A 21,418-nucleotide genomic window follows, 5' to 3' on the forward strand; every position below is an offset into this window, starting at 1 on the left:
TGGTACCAGGGGCAAGTTTCACTGGGCCAGTGGTGTGGAGTGCTGCTCCCTTGGTGAGTTTCATGGCCTTGGCTGAGGGTGGGAGAAAGGAGCTATAGGACAGATGCACTAGAGCAGTCATAGCAAACCTTTTAGAGCTCTCAAGGATACAAAGAGCCCGCTGTGGCACCAGTGCTACAAGTTTGCCACCGCTGCCCTAGAGGTTTTTGTCTGCCTAATGGCCTGGAGGAGCCTCTGCTTTCCTTGAGAAATGCTTCCCAGGCTGAGATCTCCCAGCGCTCAGAGCCTGGAAGGGTCAGTAGGGTGAAGCAGCTGGAGTCAGAGGGTCGTGGCGCAGTGACCCACATGTGTCCCTCCTGTTCCGCCAGAGGAGCCTCAGGCACCATCTCTTCTCCAGGGAGAGGGGAACAGAATAAACATGGAATCTCATGGCTCATACATCCCTCCTCAGCAAAGCCTTGAAGACGAAGAGGGGACGCAGGGAGATGCAGAAGGGCAGGAATCTGGTTTGTGTGTTCAGGCACGAGTGACAAGAGATTCATATTATCCCCTTTCTATTCAAATAGAAAGATGCAGCCTTCCCCTTCCCAGCTATTTCCTTCCTATTTTGCCTTTGGCTCAAGCCAAGCTTCCCTCTGTCGGGCTTGGCATACTGGAGCTGTCTCAGGGATGGGACCTCTCTGCCTTGGCTTTCCTTTGCTGTCCATTTCATGTGAAAGAGAAACGTGTTTGCATGAGGAAGCCCAGAGGTTTGGATACCATCTTCACTCCAGAGGGCCAGGGGGCCGTTGCCCCACCAGCTCAGCTTGGGCTGGTCACCAGGCCAGAGGAGCACCAGGCCAGTGAGATACTGTCTGTCAATGCCGACCTGTGAGCAGCAAACTGTTTTCTTCCGACAATGCCACCAGGCACCCCCCAAGTAAGAACCCAACCCCATCAATGATACTCTGTAGCCAAACAGGTACCAAAGGATAAATGTGCTATATTAACATGAATACTAATGAGGAATGCACTGCAGTAGTAAGCACGTCATAGATATGTAGAATATTCTCTATATAGTCTGAACACAGATATAAAATAAGTTATACTTGTTTCATTTTCCGTCTCAGTAAGAGCGTAACAGATAAAGTGACTGTCAGTGGCCACAGAGCAAGCTGGGAAGAGACCATGAAGGAGGGTGTAGCACACTGAGTACGGTGGGGATTTGCTGAGGACGTAGCAGAGTCTCGGGACCGGGACCCTACAGGGAACCAGACTCTGGGCCTCCCAAGTTGGCCTTCTGAGAATCAGCATCGGGTCCTGCCTCGTAAGAACTGGTGGCTGCATTTGAGCTGGAATGAGTCAGGCTGATGGGTGGGAGGCCACGCAGGGCCTGGCACGGAGAGTTTCCAGCAGCCCAGCCCACTCTCCTGCTGGGCGGTTGGACGACTGTGATGGTGGGAACGTGGGGTGCACAGCCAGAAGGCACGGTTTGCTTCTATTAGGTGACAGATGGCCCACCAAATGCTGGCTGGTCCTTCTCCCTTGCCAGCTGGTGCTGGGGGCCTGTGAGGGGGCCTGCATGCTCCTTGTTCTCTGTGACTTGTCAGTGGGTAGCAATGCTGGGATCCTGCACACATCACAGTACAGAGACAAGACTGTAGGTCTGAGGTCCTGGCTTTGCATTCTCTCACCATTACGTGTGACTTCTGTGAGTTTAGAAAAGTCATCAACTCTTCTGTGTCTCAGGGTCCTCTCCTATAAAGTAGGGGCTAAGAGATCCTTACCTGAGGCCCACAGAGAGAGATGCATATGAGCTGTTAACACAGCTCCTGGACACAGGAGGGGCTGAATAAACACCAGTCAGGTATGAGCATCCAGACATCACAGGCCAGGTGAGAAGAACACCAAAATGACCAACTCCGTGGGCTAGAATCGCTTGGACAGGTTTCCAGCAGGAGACCAAAGATGCCCGCCATCCCCCTTCCAAGTTTTTCTCTTCTCTCCCCATCTGCGATTCTTTGAAATGAGGTGCAGACAGAGTTCAAAGTCAGGAAGACAGAGCCTCAGGACTGGAAAGAACAGAACGCATGGCGCAAGCCAACATCTGGGACGCAGTGCTCAGAAGATGCTTTCTAACTCCGCTCTCAGGCCTCGCTGCCCTTTGTTTCTCACATCTCCTAACCCCTGAGTAGATTCTTATTAGGAAGGCAAAGAGGGAGAAATAAAAGCACAGAAAACTAGAGTGAATTGAAAATAAAGTGAATTACCTAGTCAATGAAAAGCCTTTCCCATCTGCTTGGAGCCCGAGCGTGGAGGTGCTGGGGCAGAGGCGGTGCATGAGCTGCAAGTGGGCCATTGAATTGTCCTGGGTCTCTGAGAAGTGGGGGATGGGAGGGCCAGAGGTGTGGCGACATCTCCTAGGGGTGTGGCTGTCCTCGACCAATGCCAGGAACTTGGCGAGGCAACCAAATGAGGATCAGCCTGGAGCAGTCAGCACAGCTATTCCTTCTCATCTACAGTGCAGTTATCAAGACGTGTGTGCATGTGTGCGTGTGTGTACGTGCGTGTGCATGTGTGGTCACTGCTCCCATACCCTCCTCTAACGCTGCCTCTCTGAAGCTGGCCCTGCCTCTGTTACTCTGCAACTTTCCTCTTGGATGGGGGCAGGAGGTGGGCAGGCAGCTCACTGGGCAGCTCGTGTCCCTCCAGCTTGACCTTGATGAGGTGGTTGGCTAGTGCAAACTCCTCGTCATCCAACATGCCATCCTTGTCGATGTCCGCCAGCTTCCAGATCTTGCCCAGAACACTGTTGGGCAGCTTGGAGCGCACCATCTCCTTCTTGGCATTAGCACCTGTGATCTTGCCATCCACGGGGGACAGGGTGTAGAAGATCTCATCGTACATGGGCTTGTCCCGGGCCACCACCCACTCGGCGTCATCGATGCCCTCACCAGCCCCCTCCCCATAGCCATGACCGAAGGGGCCGTGCAGGGTGCCCTCGAAAGCTCCGCCCTTCACCATCTGTATGGGCTGCTGGATCTCCTCCTGGCGCACCAGCACCATGAGCTGGGCGATGTCGTGTGCCAACATGTCATCCACCACCTCCAGCAGCTTGCTCTTCAGTGGCTGGAATTTGCTAAAGTCCTGGGCCTGCAGCTGGTCCTGGGAAGAGAGAAAGGTGCAGATGGAATATAATGGAAGGAGATCTTCCATTTGTCAGGAGGGGGCCTCCTACCACGTTGGAATGGTCATAGCCTGGCTGCTTTCCAAGGAAATGGGTCTGGCCCAGAGGCCGATCTAATTGACATCACAAAGTCATCACAAATATGAGAAGGAGGAGAAAAAGCGCCCTAGTGGGCTGAGGACTACGGACAGAATTTTGCAGGAAGAAATAGAACAGGTGCAGGGGCTGGGGAAGAAAAGGAATGTAAACAAATATGGTTTGATCTATTTAGATCCCTTCCCTTTTGATGTTATACAGAGAGTAAATCATTAAATTTCTCTTTAAATTAGTTTTGAGTGTTGAATGGCAATCCTTGAATGGTGTGTCCCTCTGATGCTGGGTCATGTAGGTCTCTAATTAGGGTTATACTGGAAAATCACAGGAAGTGCTTTCACTACCTGGTTCCCTGGGTCTCTCCCCACATTGTTCTGTAGGTAGTCAAATCCTATTCTACTCACATTTAGTGAAGGAAAATGGAGGCAACTAAAAACAGATCATAATAAAAGCTAAAAGTCAATCCCAAACCTATGGTTCTTCATCAGGATGCTTACTGGAACTGCCTAGAGAGAATTTTCAAAAGATTTCCTCTACCCATGGATTTGACATAGTAGGAACAGGCAGGGAGGCAGATTTGGCAACAAACCCCTGGCCCACTTGCGCATGGCTACCCACACACACTGTAAAATAAAGATGCTCTTTGCATATCTCTGTGATTTTTGAAAGTCTAGAACACCCAGCTTCTCCCCGGCCACAGCAATTTCAGCAACCTGGGGAGAGGCCAGTGCACAGGAACAAACACATCAAGTTCACCACGGAAAACTTCAGGAAACACCCACTTTGAGAGCAAGTGTTAGCTGGATACTTCTCACCTTTCTTCTAGGGCTGGGCCAGTGGAGCATGGCTCTTCTCCTGCCAGGTCTTTACCCTAACTAATTCCTGCAGTCTCTCCCAGGCCACTGGGTGGGTTCCAGTGTCTCCCAGTGGGATGCAGTCAGCATACCTAACTATAGGATCCACTGCTGGACTGGCAAACAAGTGAGAAGGTGAAAGTCACTCACATTACAAAAGGCTCCTTACATTTTTATTAAAATGTCATCTCCCCACGTGTTTGCTTATAGATCATCAAATTCTTAACAGAAGGAAAAACAAAGAGCTGAAGGGTTTTAAGCCACAAATGATTGAGATTAGCTAACCCAGATTAGCTTCATGCAATCCTGAAATTGGTACCTGACTCATGCTAGGGAGTTGTATGAATGAACAGATCCATGGACAAATGGAATGTTCAGTTACTTTTCTTTTTACTTTATTAGGAAGGAAACTAAAATGCATAGTTGGGACTAGTAGTGTCCTGAAAACCCTCATCTTAAACTGAGAAACTTGCTCCCACCCTGAAGATCAAAACAAGAGCACCATTTATTACGGATACTTCTGTGGCTGCTGGTTTTGGTTTCCTAATTCCCTAGTTTAGTCATTTAATTCTGAAGTAACTCTAGCATCACATGACCTTGTAAGGAGAGCACAGAGGTTAAGTTAAGCACCCAAAGGCCCAGAGAACCTTGACCTGTCCTACCACATGGGAGACAGTGGAGATGTCAATCCTGTGGTGGCCGTAACTGGAGAAGGTCTAAATGCAATGTCTTAAACATCATCTGAAATACCTGCCACCCTGGGCACAGTGGGATCCACATTTTCCCCAGGCTCAGAAGTGGCATCTTTTGGGGATTGGCAATCCAGTAGGGAGGACAGGTCTAGGGCCACTCCCTGCCTTCTGATTCTGGTTTCAGTTTCCTCTGAGAGCTCTGACAGCCCCCTCCTCCATTCTCTGCCTGCCAGCTTGAGGGACACTGTCCCTTGTCCTACAGGTCCTTACTCTGCTTACCTGCATCCTCTTCAGGTTGGGAAAATCCCCAGGCGAGATCTGGTGCTCCCGCTCGATCCGGCCATAAATCTCAGCCAGGTTGTTCACCAGCTCCTTCTTCTTGTTGTCCTTCCCAAACACTGAGGGCATCTCCTTCTTCAGAGAGCTGATAATGTACGCGTGGACCTGACAAACAGGGCCAGTGGCAACCTTCACACCCGGACCCTTGACTAGCCCCTTTTTAGTCCTGTTCAGCTTGCCTTTTCCCACTAACCCTTCCTTCCCCCTTTCCTGCTCCTGCTTCTGCAACCATTTTTCCACCCTCAGGTAGCGCTGGGCCAGGCAAGGAGAGGATATGGGGACATGGTCAGGGTAGCAATGGGGGTGGGAATGCTGCTGCTGCAGACACCAAAGACAGCAGAGCTCTACTGAGCCTTTAAGCACCAGGCGCTAGGATGAGGGCTTGGACTCCCTTTGTTCCACTTCATCCTCCAATAACCCTTCCATTTTACAGATCTCTGGCCTCCTGGGGTTAGAGATTACTCAGGTGGTAAGCACTGGCCATCTGACCCAGGCCTGTGACCAGAGGGTCAAGTTAGCAAGGCGGATGCTCATGACACCATCAGCATGGTTACAGCACAGTCCCTCTTGCCAGGTGGCAGTCCCCCTGTTGGAGGCAGTTGTCACTTTTACAGCTTAACCCCTAGATCTGTGACCCTGCCCTTGCTGCTGTCCCCTGGGGCAGCCTCACCTTGGCCAGCCTGGCTCTCTTGATGAGGTCATTGAGTTTTCGGAGGGCGGCGTTTCGGGGTAGGCTCTGGATGTCCCTGAACAGGTCCTGCTCCTCTGCTTCAAAGAGCTTCCGGTTGTCAGGGATGAGGAGGGGGTGGGACCAGAAGGAGCCAATGTAGACCCGAATCACCTCTGGGGTGTTCACAATCTTGCCCAGCGACCACATGAGGGCTCCATACACCCGCATCAGCTGCTGTGTCTCGATCTGGTCGGCCTTGTTCAGCACCACCCGCATCTTGTCCTCATGGTTCTTGAGGGCCTTGATGACTTCCGAGAACTCATCGGAGATGTCCAGCTTGTGGGCATCGAAGAGCAGTATGATGCGGTCCACCCGCTCTGCAAACCACTCCAGGACTGCTGCAAAGTCATACCCTGGCGGCAGAGGAACAGTCAGCGGAGGGGCCTTTGGGGCATGAGTGTGCGGGGTGATACAGTAGAAATAACTGTCAGATCTGAATTCAGATCCTGGCTCCTCCACATCCTATCGGGCCTTGAGCACATTACTCAATGTCCCTAGTGTTTTTAAAATCTAAAACGTGGGCATACTATCACTCCTACTAGAATGGTGAGGAGTACTCAGAGCCCAGTATTCAGTAGATGCTCAGTAAGCGCTATATGCTATTATAAACATCTCTGCTCCTCTAAAGCACAGCCACCATCGAGCTCTCCTATTCTTGCTTATTTAATTTAGCAGCCAGAAGCCCTGCTGGAAAAGAAAATTCTGGATACTTAATTTGAATAAAGACTCAGGAATATTTTTATAAGTTCCCCAAAAAACAAAACAGTAAAATGGCAGTTACCAATGATGGTTCCGACCATGCCCATCCCTGCTCTGGCACAAATCTGAGCTCTTGTTAGGAACACACTGACTTGATCTCATTTCTTTCCTCATTCTCTGCTGCAGCCCAGAACTCCTGGCTCTTAAATCCATGAGGGGTTTCTTCCTTAAATCCATAAAGGTGTTTACTGGACCACCAGTGGCCACACCTTGGTCATCCATTGCTGATCTATCAAGTCCAGGGGCCCCAGAGCAATGCTGTGCTCAACCCCATGCTGCTGCACATCCAGGAGAGGCTGGAGGGGAGGGTGTCCCAGCAATCTGCACAATTACCAGCACTAGAACTAGAAGAGGCCTTGTCTCTCCATACTCAGTATCTTCTTCCATAAAACAGAGGCACAGTACGTGAGGAGGCTCAGGGAGGTCAGGTGACCTGCTCGAGGACTCACATCCCATGATAAGGATGGAGATGTCAGGCTTCCCCAGTCTGAGTCTGTACAGGGCTCCCAGGCTCATCTCTCATTCTGCCAGTCTCCCATGGCACACCCCTGGCACAAGGCCTTCCTTGGGTGTGGTGTGACCAACAACCCTGGTACCCATTAGCACATAGGTTACAAAAAGTTACTCTGGGGACTCAAAACTCATTGCCAAGGTTGAGTGGAAAGCCAAACCCTTAGGGGAAAACCATTAGTTTCTGCCCTGCCTCAGAGAGGGGGGCCGCCGCCTAGTGACTGAGCCAGACTAAGGAGCTGTCTGCAATGGGGGTCCTCACTGCCACCTGATCAGAAAGCCCTGCAGGGCTTGTTAAACCCTGAGTGGCTGGAGCCACCCCTCCAACCCCCCAGTCTCTGACCCAGTAGGTCTGGGGCAGTCAATCCTAGGCAAAGCCCTAGGAGAGACTATTGCTGCTGCCAGTCCAAAGGCCACACTGAGAACCATTGGTCCACAATAATAATAAACTAACACCAACACAGCATCCACTAGGTGCCCAGCACCATTCTAAGTGCTTTGCATGATATGAGGTAGAAACTAATATCAGCCCCATTTTTCAGATCCAGGAGAGGTACAGGAAACTGTTGGAGGTTACTGGCTGCTAAGAGGTGGAGCTGGGATTCAAACCCAGGAAGGCGGCTCCAGAATCAGTGCACCAGCCTCTACCCTAACCTGGCTTCGAAGGCTGGTGCCATTTCAGACTCAGCCGTGGGCTTAGATGGGGCAGGGGATGAGGGCAAATGGGTCAGGCCAGGGAGTCAAGGTTTCCAGGTGGCCTTATCAAGGGCAGAGTGACCTGCTGTCCATAGCTGCCTGGAGGAGCCCTTTGGTGCGTTCCAGGCTTATGGGAGACCCCAATCAGGAAAGGAGACAAGCCCCCTTGACACTCACTGTCCAGACTCCAGGGGGTGCTGTGGGTGACACACTTCCAGGGATTATCATCCCCTGGTGACTTTCTGTCAGCTGCCAGTTAACACAGGGTTCCCTCTCCCTGCTGCTGAAGGACAGACTCACAAGCCGGGGGCCCCTGAGAGGGCAACAGTCCAACTCTCTGACTTAAGAAGAGGAGAACTGGGGCACAGACGGGCGGAGTGGGCCCAGCAGCACCCAGGTATCCTCCGAGTCCCCTTGGAAGGCTCCTGCATGGCGGGAGCTGAGGCCTGGTGACACCACACCCTGACAAAGGGCTGCAGAGGCCCCTCAGCCTGGTCTCAAGGCAGAGGGTTACCAGCCCCGCCTCGGAGATGGTCACATGAGCTCTGTGTGTCCAGTGACTCCAAGACCACCCCTCCTGGGGGAAGCAGCCCGTGTGCTCCAACTCCAAGTCCAGGGCCAGCTCCAGCTGGAAAGTTCTGCTGTGACCTCCCCTCCCCTCACCACCCGCTCCGAGGCAGGCAGTGTGAAGAGCGGCACTCTCACTTCCAGGGCAGGGAGCTGGGGTTCACAGGGCGGTGGGCAGGAGTGGCCCCACCACACGCAGCCCTGTGAGGCAGACTTCCCACACCAGAGCCCAGGAGGCTGTGCACTCCCTGCCAGGTGGGCTGAAGCCTGCTCCGCTTCCCTCCCCTCTCCAGGCCTCGGCTCAGCCTATTTTTATCTTCCCTTTAGCCGCCAGCTGGCAGGGCTGTCCACCTCCAGAAGGCAGTCCCTCTGAGCCCTGGCTGTGGGAGAGTCAGAGGGCTCAGGAAATCTGGGTGACCTGATCCTCCCGCCCCAACCCCCACACCTGAAAACACGTCCAGGTTTCCCTGCCCTGGTGCCTGGGACAGCAAGCTTTGCCCTTCAGAGCAGGCGGGAATGGCAGCGAGCTCAGAGGCCTCTGTGTTCTGCTAACCAGCCTGGAATGGGTCTCAGTGGTGGCAGGGCAGGCCACAGGGAGGCGCCACTGGGCACAGCACTCTGTTCCCCCGGCCTGTCCAGCGCTTCAGCCCTCAGCGCTGGTGTGTACACTGCGCATATTCGCTAAGGCAGCCAGGCTGGCACTTCTGCCAGGAAAACAGAGGTTTACACAGGGTAAGGGGCCCAAAGGCTTGTGGGATCAAGGGTCAGAGCCAGACCCAGGGTCCGAGCCCAAGCTCAGCACTGTAGCCACTCCTCCCCTGGGCTGGGGACAGCAAAGGCACCAGAGAAGCTGCAGAGAGAAGAGGCACTGCCTTCCCTCTCCGCTCCCTGTCCCTGTCCCTGAGGGCACAGTAAGAGGAGAGGAGGCTGTGTCTGCAGGGGGAGGAGGATCCCTCACCCCGCCCAGCCCAGCACTGCCCTGGAAAGCGAGCAGGGGAGCAGGAGCTTATCCTGGCTGCCAGAGCAGGCAGCCCCAGCAGGAGCCAGTGCCCACAGGCAGGATCGGTCCTCTTGGAGGTCTGTGCGCGCAGCCGCGTGTGGCAGTGCTCTGTCACCACAGGGATCCTCCTCGATGCCTGGCAGCTGGGCAGGGCGGGCTGGGGCAGCCTCCCTTCTCTGCTTCCCCTGTGCCCAGTGGGGCCTGGCCGATGGCAGGTGTTCCAGCAGTATCTGCTGAACAGAACAGAAGTAGGAGCCCTGTCTGCAGTGCATACCCAGGAGGTAGTGAACAGATCCTCTCTGGGTCATGGTTTTCTGGTCTAATTTAGAAGCTGCCGGTGCCTCAGTCATACTGTTGTGAGGATCCAATCAGAGGATGCAGGTAAAACTGAGTAGTTGTGACCTTGGCTATCCTTACTCCCCTACCTGCTATGCACCAGGGTCTGTAAGATGGAGGTATCCTAAAGGGGCCCCAAAGAAGCACTGGCCTGGGCCACTCTAGCTTCTGCTCATCTACTAACTTGCTGTGTGTCCTTGGGCAAGGAGCATCCTCTCTCTGACTCTTAATCTCTTTGCCTGTCAAACTCAGATGGAAGATCCTGGGCTTCCTTTCTTGGTTCACAATTTTCTGCAGGTGCGAGGATGAGAACACAGCGGGATGGACAGAGATTAGACATAAGGATGCCTTTGCAGGCACTGTGGGTGAGAAAAGGGCCTGGAGCCTGCTGTCTTAGGTAAACTGGGCGTGCTTGTGTGACGTCTGCTCCTACCGGAGACAGGGAGGCAGCTTCCAGAACCCTTCTTAGGAATTTAGAAGCACGGAAGCCTCCTATTCATCCTCCTGCTTTTGCAAGTGTTGCAAGCCCTGGCAAGCTGCTACTGAATGACAAACAGTGATGCCAGGAGCTTTCTCCCACTGTGGCTATGAAGATCAGGAGAACAAAGCAGTGACTTCGAGGGCTCCTCAGAAGCTCACCCTCCCTGCTCCTCCTAATCTGGAGGGAGCCCATGGAACCTGTAGGGTGGACATGTAATTGCTTCCATCGCCTGGACTTACCTGCATGTCCAGGAATGGAGGCATCTAAAAGGCACAGGCTGGACCCCGAAAGGAAAAAGACTAATCTATTTTCTGAGTGATTTGGGCAAGTCTGAACCTTAGTTTTCTTAGCTATAAAATGGGAATAATAATGACTGCTTGCATGATGGGTACATGGTAGAGCCATGGAAACAAGATGCATGTTAACAAGCCTTGGAAACAAAGTGGAAGAAGGTGTGGCTTCAGTCTGGAGACTGCGTCAATGTCCAGGATGAATGGCATGCTTGGTGACAGGCCCCTTTCCCACCTTCGGTCCCAGGAATGGCTCTACTGAGTACCCACAGAAGCCCAAGGTCTGTGAAACAAGGACATTGAGAGCAGAAGCTTTCCCTCACCCCCGAAATCTCCCTTCCAACTCTGCAGGCTCTGGGGAATCTGGTGGGCGGGCTCCATGCCGGAGACTGAGCTGCCTGCAGAGATCTGGGACTCCCCACCCACACTCCAGGGATCCGGAGAGAAACCATTTCCAAGCAGTCAGTACCAGGCAGGAGGAAATCAATGAGACAAACTCAATAAGCGAGGCCACTCCTTAGCCACCCAATGGCTTTCTTGAGGTCTAAAATGCAGAGCAGGGCAGCACTGTTCTTGGTGTTTTCAGCTGCATAATCGACCTGCTAGTGCTCCATAGGCCAGGAGGTGGACAGAGCATATACATCTCCAGGAGAGGAAGCCAGGCCACAGAGAGAGGGTGAGCAGCTCACCATTCTCTTTATCCCTGTGTGAGCCTGGAGCACAGAGAACTGAGCCCTCCCATCAGGCACTTATGTGCAATGAATAGGTAATAAGTCCCATCTCTCCCCTAAAATCACCAACAAGATTTAAAGATTTTAGCAAAAGAGAAATAAAAAGGTGTCCATCTCCAAAATGTGGGATGAACTCAGATGACAATAGGGAGCAAATGTTGCTCTGGTTGCCTCCTGGAAGCGGCCTCCAGAAGTGGCCAGAGCAGCCTTGTCATGGGCCTCCAGACAACCACAAAGCTGCGGGTGAAGCCTCCTGCAGGCACTGGGGCTTGGCTGCTCTGCCCGGGCCTGTGACTGCCCACATAGGCATGTGTTTGCCAGCATGCTAAGTGCTGACCCGGCTCCAGTGAGGGTGCCAGGTAGGGGCCAGGGGTGTGAGGCTGGGAGGACCCACACAGACACCCCCAGTCTGAGCCCCAAAGGCCCCAGAGCAAACCTGTAGATGAGAAATTTGCCCTCATTCCTACCCACTTGCTTTTCCCAGGCAAGCAATGACAATGTGCTGAAAAGCCACTGGACTAAGAAGGAATTGGGAGGTTAGTTTCCACTCCAGATGTGTGATGTGGGCCTGCTGAGTGCACCTGTACAGGAAAGGTCTCACTGGTAGCATCCAGGTGTGTATGAAGCGCAGGGGTGGCTCTTCCAGGGTGGGCCAGTGGGGACTGCTAGCTGGGAAGCAATCTGGGAATGTGAGGACACATGGCCTTCCGGAGTCTTCCCAGTAATGAGCCGGCCAGGCACATCCTGCCACTTCCCAGAACTGCCCCACCGACTGCCTCTCCTGCCCACCCAGAGTGTCTCCATCCAGAGACCAGGCCTGGCACCTTCTCAATCTGGCTTTCCCTGAGACACATACTCCTTCAAGCCTAGCAAAGGGACACAGCCTGAGCAGGGACCACATTTGCTGGGCTGCAGCTGGAAGCCTGTGTTCCTCCCCATGGGGCCGAAAGCCACGGGGGCGTCCTTGGGAACAGCCCCTTTTCCAGAAAGGCCAGTCCAGAGTGGCTCCTCGGTGTCTCTGGGTTGACCTGAGACCGATGTTCTCTTGACAGCAAGACACAGCACTGAGCCAGGCCTGAGGACAGCCGAGTGGGACGTGGGCTGGATTTCAGGCGCCAGGTTCCCCTGGGCCAGGTACCCCCTGTGCAGGGCATGGTCTGCAGGGCTGTCCCTGGGGGGGGCGGGGAGTGCCAAGTCTGCTCTGTCATCTTCCCCAGCTACCTGGAAGGCCCAGGCAAGAAGCTGAAACTATGCCAGTTCAGTTCTGTGAATACACCTATGTGCTTGGTGTAGGTCTAGGGAGGAGCATGTGCATGTGTGTAGGTTTAAATAGAACCCTGGGGCTCTGTGGCTGATTGTGAGGAAGGCTGGGAGGGGCTCTGCATGCTGGAGATGCTCCTCATGCAGGGTGCCCTTGATAACAAAGGGTGCCTGACGCCCTCCGTCAGCATTGGCCCAGGCTAGCAACCCAATGCTGGTGGGCCAGCCTCCAGCCCTTGCTTTTCTCATGGGCTGCTTTTGTTAGCGGCTGCATCTGCAGGCTGGACTCAGGCAGGCAGGGAGCACACCGTCCTGCACAGCCTCTCACAGACCCATCCCTTCTCCCAGAGGTGAGCCCGCCTGCTGCTTAGCATGGGGTGGCGTAAGAGGAGAGGAAGTGCAGCCAAGAATACCAATACCCAGCTTGCGCAGGGAAGCCACTGAGCTCCAAAGACAAACAGAGGAGAGAAGATAGGGGAAGAGGAAAACAACGGAATGGGATAGGGTCTGTGGAAGGCAGGAGTCCCTGGGAACAGGACTGCCAGATCCAGCGACACAGGCTATGTACTGCACATGGCAAGGAACACTGTTCACATAGGTTACCTTGGGGTTATATAATGGGGAACCCTGGAGGGCAATCAAGGAGGGAAGACAGGAGCTCACCATGATCCAGGCCTGGTGCTGAGGTCTATGTTTCCATTACGGTCTGTGGACCTCACCATGAGGCTGTGTGATGCATATCATTACCCTTTGTTCTACCTGGGGACACAGGCTCAGGGAAAAATGTGACCTGTTGGGATCCCCAGAGTTCTAAAGCCCAGAATTTGGGACCCCTAGTATGCTTGGAAATCCCCGAGGCTTCCTCTTGGGCTGCACTGGTCTTGCAGGAACCTTGGCCCAGCTCTACCCTGGCTGAAGAGACACTGATCCTCCCAGCTTCCCTGAGGAGCAAGGGAAAGCCTCTTTGGGCCTGAACTCGGGGTGGGCCTCATGAGCCACTTGGGGTGGGGTGGGACCATTTAGGAGGGAGAACTGAGGACCGCCCAGGTTGCCCCTCCATGGTCTTAGAGCCGGGAGCCATGCGCGCACAGAGGACCACAGGTGGGGAGGTGAGGATGAGAAAGCCCTACCCTCAGGGCCAGCGTCTACCACTGCAGCCCAGCCCCCGCACCTCCACCATGGCCCACACTGAGTGGGCTAGGGGACCCGGCTCCTGCAGAGGTGACACTATGCCACCCCAGGCTCACAGGCCACCGATTGCAGGGGTTGTTAACACTGTGCCTCAACACCCCTCCTGACCCAGCAGCTTCCTTCCCCTCTGCCTCCTGAGTTTCACCTCCTAACTGTGGGTGTTGGGCATGGGGGAACTTTCTACTCAGGGCCCAGCCCCATGAGGACTCCAGGACATTCCCTGAAGCACAGCCTGAGGTTAACCTGGCCCTTGTGCGGGCTGCTGCCAGGCAGGCCTCTCTTGCTCCCTTCCCTCTCTACTCACACCCCAGGCCTTGGTGCACCCCCAAGAGTGATACCCAGGCCTGTGGCCCCACCTGTCCTGATCGGAAGAGACTTTCTCCAGCAAGGAAGTCAGGGCTGCTCTCAGGGCGCTGGACAAAGGCCAGTTCTGGCACCACAGATCTAGACCACTGGGGCTCATGACACACAGTTCCAGGAGCACTCACTGGTCACCCTGTGACTTTGCCCTCAGGGTTCTGGGAGTGAGCAGTGCTGGCTGGGGCAGGCTGTGCCCTTGAAGGGAGGGATTTCTGGGCCCTCACGGCAGTGGCACAGTCGGGGGCAGGACAGAGCTCTGGAGCCCGGCAGCACAGAGGGCTGAGGCCCAGGCCACAGAGGCAGACGTCACCTGAGGTCGATTCGGGAGACTCCCTCAGCAGCTTCCTGGAGAAAGTTGCCAGTCCACAGCTGTCCCTTCCTGGAGGGAGGCTGACTTCCAAGTGCTGAGTTGGCTGTAGGCCCAGCTCCCATTTACAGTACTGGGGTGGGTGCAGCACATCTGATTTCCTTGATGGAGACATCATGTGTGACATGGTAAGGATGGGGGCCAACCCCAGGACACGAAGCAAATGTGGCAAGAGAGGATGGGGGGGGGGGAGCCAGGGTTTTAGCTTTCTACAGCATCAGCCAACATCTTAGAGACAGGGGACTTACAACATCTCATGTTTACCGGATGCTTGCTACGTGTCAAGCATTTTAAATGCTTAATCCTCAGACAACCCTACAAGATGGATTTTTCACTCAGGCAAAGAAACAAACCAGAGTCACTGCTAGGAAAGAACAGAGGCCGGCATGGAACCTGTCAGTCGGCTCCAGAGTTCTGTCTCCCACCCACTGCACTGTCACCTCCCTAAGTGAGCACTTGCTCCATATTTATCTGGAGTGAAGAGTTCTCAAAGTGCTCTCACAGGCCGAATGCCCCTCTTACAGCCCCATGAATGCTGTCATGCTCTGCCACAGCACCTGCCTGCCAGCCGGCTCTCTAGACACATCTGCTTCCCCTACAGAGCTGGAATCCAGGGCAGGGACTACAGGAACTTGCAAAGAATTGAATGTGCCTGAGCTTGTTTCTGCTTCCTCTACTCTGTTCTATTGATTCACATTTCTGGTTTGGGGCCAGTACCATGCTGTTTTTATTACTGTAGCTTTGTAATAGAACTTTGAATCTGGGATCATGATGCCTCCTGCTTTGCTATTGTTACCCAGAACTGTTTTTGCCATTCTGGGTCACTTCTGGCTCCATATGAATTTTTGGATTGTTTTCTCTAGATTTGTGAGGAATGCTGTTGGTATTTTGACTGGGACTGCATGAAATCCATATATCAGTTTTGGAAAGGCCATAACTTTAAATATCACATAGTTTTTCTTGTATGAGAAAACCAAGATATAAACAAAGACCAAAACAAAGGATAGAGAATAGGAAGTAAGGAGAGCTTTTTCAAATAGGAAGGGGAACAAGAGTTGGAGGGAGCAGGGAAGGATGGGAGAAGGGGATGAAAAATTACGATGTGTTCTGCACACGTACAAACTCTCCACAATAAATGTAATCGCCATGTACTATGAACATGTACTAATAAAAACACATACTTAATAAAAAGGAGGAAAGGAAGGGGGAGGGGAGGGGGAGCAGAAGGGGGAGAGGGGAGGGAAGAAAGCAACTTGCATAGGAGCCACGCCAGTTGCTTCTTAGACAATGAGTAACTTCAGGTAAGTGAGGCAGATGGTGATATCCCACTTTACAGGTGAGAGGACTGAGACCAGCTGAGCTCAGCTGCTGGCCCCCAACTAGGTCTGTCCCACACAAAATCGACCCACACAGCACACACGTGCCCACCCATGAAGGAACAGAAGGCTGTGGCCGCTTCTCTTCTAATACAGAAGAGCGACAACACAGGAACATAATGTGGGCCTGGAGCCACCGCACTCCAGTGTCTGGCCTACCTCGGCTGATCCTCTGCTTCTCCCCAGACAGGATCCCTGGAGTGTCAATGACGCTGATGCTCTCCAGCACGGCGTTGGGCAGCTGGGCACAAACGAACCTGCACAGGCAAGAGGAGGGCCCCAGTAAGGACGCATGGGCCTTCCCCGACCCAGCTGCACAAGTCTGGTCCCCGGTCTGAGCCATGTGAGCTGCAGATGTGTGCTGAAAGGCTCCAGTTCACCCACAGCAGGGCTGCTGCCCAGCTTCTCTACGTGGTCAGTGAGAAGACCCCATTCTCTCTCCACAATGGGGCCCTGGGGACAGAGGCAGGAGGAGCCTCAATGTCTACACACAGAATCAGGGTGTGGGGTCCCCTTGCTGGCAGGCACATGCTCTCCCTCTGTGTTCTGACTTGGAACCCTACTCTGCAGAAGACAGTCTGTGGGCGCCACGGGGCAGCGGATCACAAGCACAAAATGGCCCTGGGGATCTGCACTTTGAGGACCTCCCTGGGGGACCCTGAGGCAGCTACAGTTCATGCTTGTGAACCCGTGCTGTTGAGCACCCGAGGATGTCCGATTTCCATCCTTGCTCCAGACTTGTAGAGGAGAGAAGCCTTACCCATGGGCAGACCCAAAGCAGACAGGGGGCTTCCAGGCACGGCTCCCTGGAGCAGGCAGCACTGGGGCTGGCCTGGAAGGATAGGTCATCCTGCATTTACTTGGGCAACTAAAGGACCATCTGGCCACCCAACATGGCTCCAGGATAGCAGTCAGGCTTTATTCTGGGTAAGCAGGGCACCACGGGCTGATGGGAACCTAAGAAAGGACTGCAGCAGTGGCAGGTGGAAGAGGCCCTGTTCCCTGATGTTCGCTTGTGGACGTGCCTGGCAAACCCCTATCAGACCAATCCCCGACCAGTGCAGCGCTGCACGTCACAGACCCACAACGCGTCATCTATGTCCTAGTCACGGCCCTGAGCAGGCACAGAGTTTTCACTCCTCCCTGTTTGTATATTTTCTCTCTCTTCCATGTTCTCTGCATAGAATATCCTTTCCTCACCCTTTTGGTGTCATTCCCATCACTTACTGTCAACGTCAAATGCCAACTTTTCCACGCAGGCCTCTCAGCCCTATCAGCCCCTGCCTGTGTCATCACTGGCCCTCTACATCTCTGTCCACTGGGCTGGAGTCTGCCCAAACTCCATGCCTTAGCCGGGCCTGGATGGGGACAGGACCGCCCTCCACAGGCCACCTTGCATTCTGGCAGGCAGCCTTCTCTCCAGGCCAGCATCTCAGGGAGGCCCTGGCGTTGCAGGGTCTGGCCTATATCCCCTTCCTCGGCTCCACACCTCAATCACTGAAACCACAGATTTAAAGAGAGTCTAGACCCCTTCACAGCGCTTCCTTATACCCACATGTTACTCTTCTCATAATACCTCCGTGTATAATGTCTTACAAAGCATGTTCATAATAGTCAAATTATATTTTTAGGGTTAAAAGAAAACAGTTGAGCAAGGCATATAATGAGATATAAAGGTCTCCTTCCCCTCCAGCCTGCTTCTCTTCAATGCCATTTTCTCCAGGTAACCGCGAAAGTAACCACTCTTCTGTTGTTGTTGTTTTTTTTTTTTTTCCTTTTTTTCTCCCAGATTTTCTTTATGCACATTTGCAGGAAGAGGTTGGGGCACAAAGAATTTGTAATTTGCATTTTATCATATTTAGAGATGAAGACAATCACATTGAAAGAAGTTAAGCGTCTTTGGCTCACCCCTGGGCTTTCATGTGTGTAGCCAGGGAGACCTATGGGGTTTGATCAATGACATAAAGGCTCTCAACTCGCAGGCATGTGAGGCCAATGACATACATTCATGTTGTTGTGACAGACTCTGTGCTACTACATAGAACCCAACATGCTATCACCAGTCTATACTACTACCGCCAAATGGGGTCAACCACTAACTCTGTGCCCCTCACCTCCGATGATCCCAACCGCCTCTTGCACGCCCCGGGTTTTCTCTCCTTTCCCCTACAGTCCAGCACCTCATCTCTGCCTCCGGACGGATGATGCTCCTCAGCTGTCCACTCTTTCACTGCAAACTTGATATGCCCAGTCCGATCCATCACCCCTCCCAGATGCTCCTGCCCCTGTTCACCCCTGCGGACTCATTCTCTCCACCGGGCTCACCCCGGCCCTACCCGACTCTACATTTCAGCATCTTGGAACAGGCCTTTCCCTTCACGCTGGGCTGGAGCCTCCTTAGCACCTCAGCTGCAGGTATCAGGGACATTCCTGGGCTCCAGGACACCTGTCCCACAGCACTGCCACCGGCACCGGCACCCTCAGTCTTCTTATACCCAACTCAGTCTTCTTTCTTATGTAGCCCAAGGGAACCTCACAAGCCCCTCCCTGCCAGGCCAACTCCCAGGATTCCTCAGCACAACTTCCTCTGCTTTGGGAGCAGCCCTGCCAGCTCACAGTTCCATGCTATTCACCTGGCTTCTTGCTTATCTCCGTCTCAGTGTCATCCAGTCTGTGTCACTACGTACGAGACAGGTGAGAAATATTCATGCCTTTCTAAGAATTATTGCTCAGGATAAAAGGTGTTGAAAATCCTTTGGGGACTGAGTATCAGCTTCTACAACTGCAAACATAGCGATCACAATCTCCACTTTCCTCACTGAATAGTGTGGGAATCAAATAAAAAATACATGATAACACCCCTCCACAACCTAACACTTTGTTGGTTACTATGTGCCAGACACTAAGCATTCTCTGTTCAATAGCTCACTTCTCTCTCCTTCAGCTCCCTGAAAGAAGATATTATTGCCACACTACTTCACAGAGTGGAAAAGACAGATACAAAGAAGTTTAGTGATTTTTTTTTTTTTCAAGATCCAGTCAAAATCAGGGTTTGAAGCCAGGTCTTTCTGAACCCAAAACCCACGTTCTTTACCTTTACTCTAAAAATCTCCAACTAGAAAAAGTAGCTTTAAAGCATAACAGATACATAAAATTGGATTTATAAGCATAACAAGCGTGAGAAAGGGACCAGCCTGCATTCTAGTTAAGAGAATACCAGTGTGAAGGCCCAGATTAGCTTGCCAAGTACTCCCTAGAGATTTTTCCATTCCAGTCCTCACGATAACCTTGGGGTCTGCCTGAACTTGCCCCAGAGGAGAGGTGACATCGGGCAGGTCACCCAGGGAGTGCAGTAGGAGAGTCAGCCCTCAAAGTCCAGGATTCTTTCCACCAGGTAAAAACAATCTCCACAGACAGAAAAGAACCCTTTTCTGCTGCCTTCTGGTTGGGTGCAAATTCCAGCCATGCCATAGGCAAAGAATGGGAAAGGTGCGGATGGCTCCCTTCTCTGGATGAAGAAATGGGATGGAAGTCATTGTTTTTTTTGTTTTGTTTTTTGGTACATGGGGATGGAACTCAGGTCCTTGTGCTTGCGCAGCAGGCAGCAAAACCTCTGAGCTAAATCCCCGGCCCTCGAAGTCATTGTTGTGCCCTTCCTGCTCCTTGAACAGGAGGAATCAGCACAGCCTTTGCCGCTCACACATTCCTCCATGGCAACCACCAGGGCTACATTCCCAGCCAGCAAGGGATGGCATATGGAAAAGTTACCTGGTGTCCCAAGACCACGCCCTTGCCCTTCACCTCCCATACTCCAGAGAGCAGCAAGGAGGACACTCTGAGGCATGTGTTCCCCGACACTCACCTGTTCAAGAAGGCGTTCCCAAAGGCATTGAGTTTCCTGAAGGGTTTCTTTGGATCCACAACCAGGGCATTCCCGGGGATGATCCCCTCCACGTCCCCCTGCATCACCGCTATGAAGGAGTCGGTTGTTGGCTCAGGCCCAATCCTCATGCCTGGGAAATCCTGTTCCAGCAGGTACCTGGCAGAAAGGAGCACAGTCCTGATGTGGGGATTCTTCTGGTAGAGCACCATGTAGATCTGCTACATGGCTGTCCATACATGTATCAGGGGAGAGGGGCAGGTCTGGAGCAATGAGATTTTGCAAATCCTAAGAACTTTACAGTTCCACCTGGAATTTTAGCTGGACTTCAAATCTCTGCTGTTCTTCATGACCCTTTTCCCTCCCCGAAGCAGAAAGGGTGAAGGAAAGCAAGCTTTGCGTTCAGGACAAAAGCCTAAATTAAAACTATTCCTGGCCCAAGTACAGTAAACTTCACAAGTGAGGCGACCTGCTGAAACTCCTGCACAGGTGTAGTTAGAATTCGACCCCCAGAGACTGCTGGCTTGTCATAGGGCGTTATTTATGAATCTGGCTATTTAATTAAAAAATCACTTGTATATGACATAAAATCAAAAAGTGTGAAGAGTAAACTATAAAAAATGAATCTCTGTTCCATTCCAGACCTTTTGTCCCACTCTGACACCTGTATTTTGCCTTCTGAATCCTTCTAAAAATGCTCCTACATGCATATATTATACATATTCAAACACCGTATTTACACCCTTCATTGACTGAATTTTTAAGCAAAGAAGATCACCTTTTCTTTCCTCCCTATCATCCATTTAATTCAAACTTTCAAAGACGAGTCTGTAAATCAAAACGTCTTGTGCAGTACATGGCACAGGCAGACATTCGGTAAGTTACCTGCCTCCCTTCTGTCCTTGAGTTTCAGGCTGTTTCCTTACCAATGTTAGAGCATTCGGTGGGACTCCTGACTGAAGATTGTAACTTTGCTGTTTTTCACTTGCTTTACGCAGAGAGGCTTCAAATTTTTTTAATCTACTGATGCTTTCCTATCACAGTCAATGCTCGCACACACACACACCCTGCCCCTAACAAGAGTAGTAACTGGGAAGGATATAACCATGAAGGGTGCTGTGTGAGGCACAGACAGAAATATACACGCCCTGTGCGAATCACCTGGATAATATCAATGCACCTTTCTTCTTTATGCTTAATGTATTTGGGAGGCAGCAGCACAGATGTACTCTATGCCTCTCAATCACAATACAGAATTCCACTCTATGGATTATTACAAGTCATTTTAGCAAAAATTTTACTGGTAACTTTTGATAATTTCCAATACCTAGATGGAACCAAAATGGTGGTAAGAGAATATATATAATTTATATAAATATATACATATATAATATATACATATTTATATATATATATTTTTTTTTTCTTTTTTTTGAGACAGGGTCTCACTATGTTGGCCAGGCTGGCCTCAAACTCGAGGCAGTCCTCTTGCCTCAGCCTCCCCAGTGCTGGGATTTACAGGCATGCGCCACCCCAGCCAGCGAGAGTTTATATGTTTGTATATTATCTCAACCAGAAAGGTGAAGGAGAGGAAGAATATCTCTGATGGGGATAGTTTCTAAGATATCCACTTCCTGTCCTCCAGTGTGGGCCAGGAGAATCAGTCCCTCAGTCACTGTGAGATCTCAGGCAGGCCTTCAACCTTGCCCGGCCTTGTCATCTGTCCCCCAGGGAGACTGG

General features: G+C 52.3%; 1 protein-coding gene across 1 annotated transcript in view; it reads right to left on the minus strand.

The window, feature by feature from the left end:
* Positions 1 to 962: 962 nt before the first annotated feature.
* Ehd3 (EH domain containing 3) overlaps positions 963 to 21,418 on the minus strand; it is a 29,752-nt gene continuing 9,296 nt past the window's right edge. The window contains exons 2-6 of the mRNA XM_004839256.3: positions 19,661 to 19,837; positions 15,958 to 16,055; positions 5,815 to 6,227; positions 5,085 to 5,249; positions 963 to 3,144 (exon numbers count right to left, since the gene is read on the minus strand). Of these exons, the coding sequence (XP_004839313.1) occupies positions 2,617 to 3,144; positions 5,085 to 5,249; positions 5,815 to 6,227; positions 15,958 to 16,055; positions 19,661 to 19,837 (1,381 nt within the window). The 3' untranslated portion in view covers positions 963 to 2,616. The remainder of the gene's footprint in view (positions 3,145 to 5,084; positions 5,250 to 5,814; positions 6,228 to 15,957; positions 16,056 to 19,660; positions 19,838 to 21,418) is intronic.

The sequence above is a fragment of the Heterocephalus glaber genome, unplaced genomic scaffold (genome assembly GCF_053883595.1).
Source record: "Heterocephalus glaber isolate CG9 unplaced genomic scaffold, H.glaber_assembly_v1.0 deba00001457, whole genome shotgun sequence".
Lineage (NCBI taxonomy): Eukaryota > Metazoa > Chordata > Mammalia > Rodentia > Bathyergidae > Heterocephalus > Heterocephalus glaber.